This window comes from Stegastes partitus, unplaced genomic scaffold (genome assembly GCF_000690725.1).
Source record: "Stegastes partitus isolate 25-593 unplaced genomic scaffold, Stegastes_partitus-1.0.2 Scaffold14, whole genome shotgun sequence".
Classification (NCBI taxonomy): Eukaryota; Metazoa; Chordata; class Actinopteri; family Pomacentridae; genus Stegastes; species Stegastes partitus.
The window spans coordinates 1363583-1369582 of record NW_007577745.1 but is presented as its reverse complement, the minus strand read 5'-3'; the positions used below and the strand labels follow the sequence as shown (position 1 = coordinate 1369582).

The following is a 6000-nucleotide window of genomic DNA, read 5'->3' as shown; positions in this document are numbered from 1 at the left end:
AGTCAGTGGGTGTGGCTTATATTCAGGTGCCTCAGTAGTCTGGACATTACGGTAATTTGCAGTGACACATGGACGCAGCATCACAGTGGTTCTACAGGGAATGTTAGATCACTGAAGTCATAGAGTCCATCCTCTGAACACACGTTTATGATGGCAGAAGTCTGTCACCGTGGCCAGAGCCATGCTGCTGCCATGGATGAAGACAGGATGTGATCTGGAGCAGCTCAGCAGGTGGTGGTTATGGTTAGTCCTCTACAGAAGGTCACCTATTGATCAACACGTACACAGTGTGAAGGCTGACTACCACAGAAGACAGACAGGAAGTACCTGCTAGAGGATTGTATGCATAGAACTTCATTCCAAAGTATCTCAGACATGGCAGCAGCTCCTTCTCCACCTGCCTGGTGGTGGCGTTGTACATTCCCTGTGGAGGGTTGGAGGAGTCTACGTTAGGATGCAAATGATGGTGAAACGGATCCATTTCAAGTGTCATACACACATTAGTCTGCTGGACTGGTTCTTCTTCACTCCCAGAGACGGGACAGAACAAAACCGTCCTCTCATTTGGTGAAACCAGAACCAGAACCAGCTCTAACGCTCACACACCAGACGCTGCACTCTGCATTCACTGGAGGCTCGGTTCTTATGAGTGAATACCTGGTACACAGTGGGAACGATCCAGTTGTTCTGTCTGCAGATGCAAACAATCTCAGCCACCTCCCAGGATGCGTAGTTGGACAAACCGAACTCCTTGAACTTCCCCTGAGGTGAGATTTTAAAGTGAAATCACTGCTTAATGCAATAATGTCACATGAACAGGTGCAGAGTGTTTCTAACCTGCACGCCGTGGACACCTGTCAGGAATGTTTCAGCCAGGTGCAGCTCGTGCTCAGACGCTCACCTCTTTGTGGAGCTCGTTGCAGGTCCTGAGCGTGTCCAGGACGGGGTTTTCATGGTCGGGGGCGTGAAGGTAGAACAGGTCCACGGAGTCCGTCTGCAGCCTCTTCAGGGAGGTGTCCAGCTGGGAGCGCACGCTCTCGGGCTTCAGGGTCTTCCCGTCCCAGGGGTTGGCTTTGGTGGCGATGCTGACTGTTAACGAAGCACAAGTTGGTCATTTGCAGGTTGAAACCTGGTCTGACAGTCCAGCTGGTTCCTGTGGAAATGATTCTCCGTGATAATGGATGATAACACTGAAGGTTAGTGTTTGATGGCAGGTTGGTGATCTAACATCAGGAGCCACGCTGAGCGACTCGTACGGGTTCGTTCTCCAGAAGATGAACTGTGTTCTCACGTTGTGGCGTTCCTCTGACTAACAGCAGCATGATGCCCATGTTCCTGTATGTAGCTGTCGTCTTATTTATCTATGATCTTATTTTCCAGGTGATTTTTATTCTTTATTTCTATTATTCCTGCCCATCCCCGGGCCACACCAGCAGCCCAAACCAAAGTCCGGTCTGTCCTGTTCTGGGCCTTTAAAGCTGATTCTGAACGTGAATGTTACGCAACACACATAGTTTTTAGTTTTCTGTCATAAACAGTTTGTGGTCAGTTTATTGACCACTACGGGGTCTATGATCTATAATTTAACCTTCCCAGGGTTTGTAGTTCCTGTTCACACTCATGGATGATCCTCCACCGGACTACCAGTGGAGACACGTTTTAAAGACTATGTTCAGCTTTTGCTTTAGCAGTCAGACCAGTGACCTGATGTCCAGCAGGACTAAAGCCCATCCAGGCCTCCGTGAGCCCGGTCCAGACCTGGACAACCCGCAGGCGTTCCTGCTTGAGTCTCTCCATTAACTTCCGGTGAGCTTTGCTAACGTGGACCGTGTGTTTCCTACGATGTACCTGAGCTGCTGTGTACCTGTGTCGGGCAGCTGCATGCCCCCCATGACGGCCTCCGCCTTCCCGTCCGCGTACATGAAGGCGGTGTCCAGCCGGCGGTGTCCTCTGGCCAGGAACGCCGTCACCATCTGCAGGCTCAGCTCGGCGTCGGCTCGGCCTCCGAACGACATGGTCCCCAGCAGGGACACGGGCCTCCGAGCCGCGGACGACATGTTTCTCCGGGACACAGACGTCGGTAACCGTCCGAGCACGCCGTTAACGCAGGCGCGTGACCGTGTGAGCAGTCCCGGCGTTAGCAGCAGCATGCTCCGGGTCACAGGTCGGTCTGCAGGAGGCGGTCAGGGAGCGTCGCACAGTTACCCAGCAGCCCCAAAACGCAGAATGAGCTGCGGGGAGGTATCAGGAGAATAAAGAGGTTTCTGGTCAACTGGGCTGGACGTTGGCCAGGCAGAGCAGAGTCCATCCTCTGTGACTGCTTCCTGTTGATTTAGACACTTGTGTTAATATTTGTTCAGCTCTGGATCACATGCAGCCCCTTGTCCTAGCAGGTAGTTCCCCTGTGTGACCACAAGGGGTCAGCAGATACCAAACCTCAGAAACACGTCGGTGGCTTCAACTCACCCAGAGTATGGAGCAGTGAGAGCGCCTAGTTACAAAATAAATCAGTGAAAGAATAATAAAATAACAGCGGAAATAAAAAGAAGAAAAGATCAAATAAAAAATAAATAATGTGGCAATATTAATCACAAATGAATCCATAAAAGAAAAGGCTAATGAAAGTATAAATACAAAGACAAATAAAACAAATTAAAAAAAACATATTTATTTAATAATTTGCTTTAATTTTTTTTAAATTTCATTTTAATTTTAATTTTTATAATGTCACTTTAAAAGCAAAGGAAATATGTGCAGTCGGAATGTCGTGCACATTTTTCCTTTGCTTTTAAGGGGACATTATAAATAAAATATATAAAAAATAAAAATGAAAAAAAAAATAAAAAAATAAAAAGTTTCAAATTTAAAAATGAAAAAATAAATAATAAAAATATATATTTTTATTTTTTAATTTTATTTACGTGTCTTTATATTTCTACTTTTATTATCCTTTTCTTTTATGGATTCATTTGTGATTAATATTGTCACATTGTTTATTTTTTATTTTGTTTATTCTTCTTTTTATTTCCACTTTTATTTTATTTTTCTTTTATTGATTTATTTTTTAATTTGGCACTCTCACTACTCCATAGTCATTGCTCCGAAAAAAACCAAAATGACATTGCATAAGAAATGTAGTCCCTAATAGAAAAGCAGTCAAATATATGCACGCTACATTCCTGGAATACAGTAAGTTTAAATAAGACTAGAAAGGTGATTCTGGCGACGATCCTGAGATAATAAGTCATGTCACACACCACATGAAACACTTTAAACTGAAATACTGCTCCCGAAAAATGAAATATTCCACATTAAAATGAAATAGGACACATTCAGGGGCTCAAGGTGCCGGAGCAGGTACGACGGCTGCTGCGCTCACCGGTGCCATCCATTTAACACTGGAGCTGTTGAGAAAAGTGATGCTGCAAACGCTTCTGATGTTATTGTTCAGACCTCAGTCCGTTGTGTACGAGTCTGTAGCCAGTGGCAGTCTAGTGAAAACTATGTTTCTGGGTGCATCGTATAATATCAGTAATTTAATATCAAGTGACAACATACGGTTGATTTTGTCGTGGCCAGCTCCAGAAGACTGTGTCTCAAGATTGGGTTGGATGAAGGGCCACCTTGGGGCGTTTATCGCTTCAGTACTACAGATGAACTATAAGATGCTTGAAGAAAACACTCAGAACATTTTCATTCATTTTCACCTGCAGGGGGTCGAACGTGTCGTAGAGTTCAGGTTGCAGAGGACCAGCACACTGTGGGCGGATCATGAGTCCGTCATTGGGACCAACTCCTCACAGCTGTTAGCGATTCAGAGGATTCAGGCCTGATGAGGTTTTGGACCGTGGACAGAACATTCAACTGGACACACTTCCAGTTTTGAGTGACTGCTGCTCATTTCATCACCATGGAATCGATTGATGGACTTTTTGGAAAGTAGAAACCAAAATGCGATACACAGAGAATCTTAAAAGTGAACCAATCAGACCCCAGCAGCCGAGTGTCTGTGGGGACAGAAAACACGTTAAAGGAAAAGCCAACATAGCAGTGAGGTGTGTGGACCATGTGATGCCAGAACAGCTTCAGTTCTCCCTGGCATCGACTCTCCCAGTCTCTGGACTCTAAGGAGTGAAACACCAGAGAGTTTTCACCCTCAGCTGGTGTGTGGATGCTGGTGGTAGAAGGCGCTGTCCAACACATCGGTCGAACATCTCCCATCAGTGTTCTGTCAGACTGAGATCTGCAGAGAGACTGCCAGCACCAGACCTTCCATAGTCATCAAACCATTCAGTGAGCCCTGTGTATGGGGACATGCCATCCTGGATCATCAGGATGGAAATATTTCCTCCTGAGATCGAGGTGATCACTCTCAACAGCTTTGTATTGATTTACAGGACAAGTGGACTCAAACAGTGCCAGCACAACGCCCCCACCGGATCCCCCCTCTGTAGAGTTCAAGGGGCTTCCTTTAATTCGTCACCCGTCTGCAGGTCGTGTTACCAAACAAATACCTCCTGCACAGACCACCTCTGTGGCCCCTGAGGGTCTGCGGTCAGTTCCTGTCCTGGCAGTAATGAAATTACATGTAGTTGTTTTCACCTGATCACCAGTTTGATTAAAAGACACTGATGAGGGTTGACGGGTGCTGATCATGAGCCTGAAATGAACTTTTCTGTTGCTCCACTGAAGCACCGGATCAGTTCTTAATGAGACATCCTGCACTGATCTGTGAGTTTATTATCATATGTGCTAATTACTTAAACATGTGGTTGTGTCATTACCAAGAGGGATTTCTGCAGGGGAACCTCCAAACAGGTTCATTCAGGGCTGAAGGTCACACGGATTCATCTGAGACTAGTTTTAGTCGTGACAGTAAAAGAACAAGCCTTAGTCTGGGTCCCCTCTCTGGCTGCACCTTAGCTATGTCTGGGAGCTAATTAAAACATCATGCTGCGTCCTCGGGGGCTGCACGGACAGCGCTGACCCGGGACTCTCTCGGGTCATGAACACACATGCGTGCAAATGAAAGCTTTGTTTGGAGAGCAGCAGTAGCCGGTCCGGCTGCTGACCCTTTGACCGGCCATCAGCTGTTAGCCCCACAGAGTGACCACAAGCTGCTTCAGACCCTCCCCTGCCACAAACATCCTCTCCTGCTCCACGGGTGATAAGTGGATCACTCAGGTTTCCTGGTCACCATAAGCGGTTTGTGCGTAACCGCGTATTTTTTCCAGCTCCATCGATAAAGGAAGTAAATAAACGAGACATATGTGACGGAAATAATACTATCTGGTCTAGAAGGCAGCTGTGTAAATACCACCATACCGTATACCGCACACACCAGTCTGTGATTTCAGCCAAATACGAATAATTACGCAGAGTACAGACGAGTTTTACGCGCAGTTTAAAGGTCCCGATGAGCGGAGAGAAAAGTCCCGTCCAAACCCTGTTCTGTGAGTGCACTTTTTTGGGCTGCAGGGTGTCTTTGAGGGGCTGCTGGAGCTTTGAATAATAGAGGATTCTCTTTGCATGCCCCCTCCACCCACCCCAAACTCCTGCTGTCATTACCAAGTCAATGGAGGGAGGCAGGACGCGCTCAGCTCCACGAGCTTTCAGTTCACAACATCTGCAGCGACGAGCCGAAGGTGAGCCGCAGTTCTTCAGTCAGTGTGTCACACACACACATACAGAGACACACACACACCGGCTGCGAGAGAGAAACTTGCCCGCATGTGATGGCTGTGTCATGTTTAGCCAGAGTTGGTCATTTCCACTCGGAAGATCTTTTACGCGCATTTTAGTTTTTTTTTCTTTCTTCAACTTCTGGTCGATCGGATGTTTTAAATAATATATTTTCATATTTTTCAGTTTATTTATTTCCATTTTTCGGCGGAGGCTATGAGCTACACTCATGCATGAGCTTGTCAGGAGTGTTTGAAGCTGTTAACTAATCCAAGAAGAGGAACATGGACAGTGTTGTTTTTTCTTTTTTCCTAATAT

At 46.4% G+C, this 6000-nt stretch overlaps 1 protein-coding gene across 1 annotated transcript in view; it reads right to left on the bottom strand.

Annotated features, from left to right (window-relative positions):
• Positions 1-2182, bottom strand: part of akr7a3 (aldo-keto reductase family 7, member A3 (aflatoxin aldehyde reductase)) — a 3994-nt gene extending 1812 nt beyond the window's left edge. The window contains exons 1-4 of the mRNA XM_008289872.1: positions 1865-2182; positions 902-1089; positions 658-762; positions 328-424 (exon numbers count right to left, since the gene is read on the bottom strand). Of these exons, the coding sequence (XP_008288094.1) occupies positions 328-424; positions 658-762; positions 902-1089; positions 1865-2150 (676 nt within the window). The 5' untranslated portion in view covers positions 2151-2182. The remainder of the gene's footprint in view (positions 1-327; positions 425-657; positions 763-901; positions 1090-1864) is intronic.
• Positions 2183-6000: the final 3818 nt, after the last annotated feature.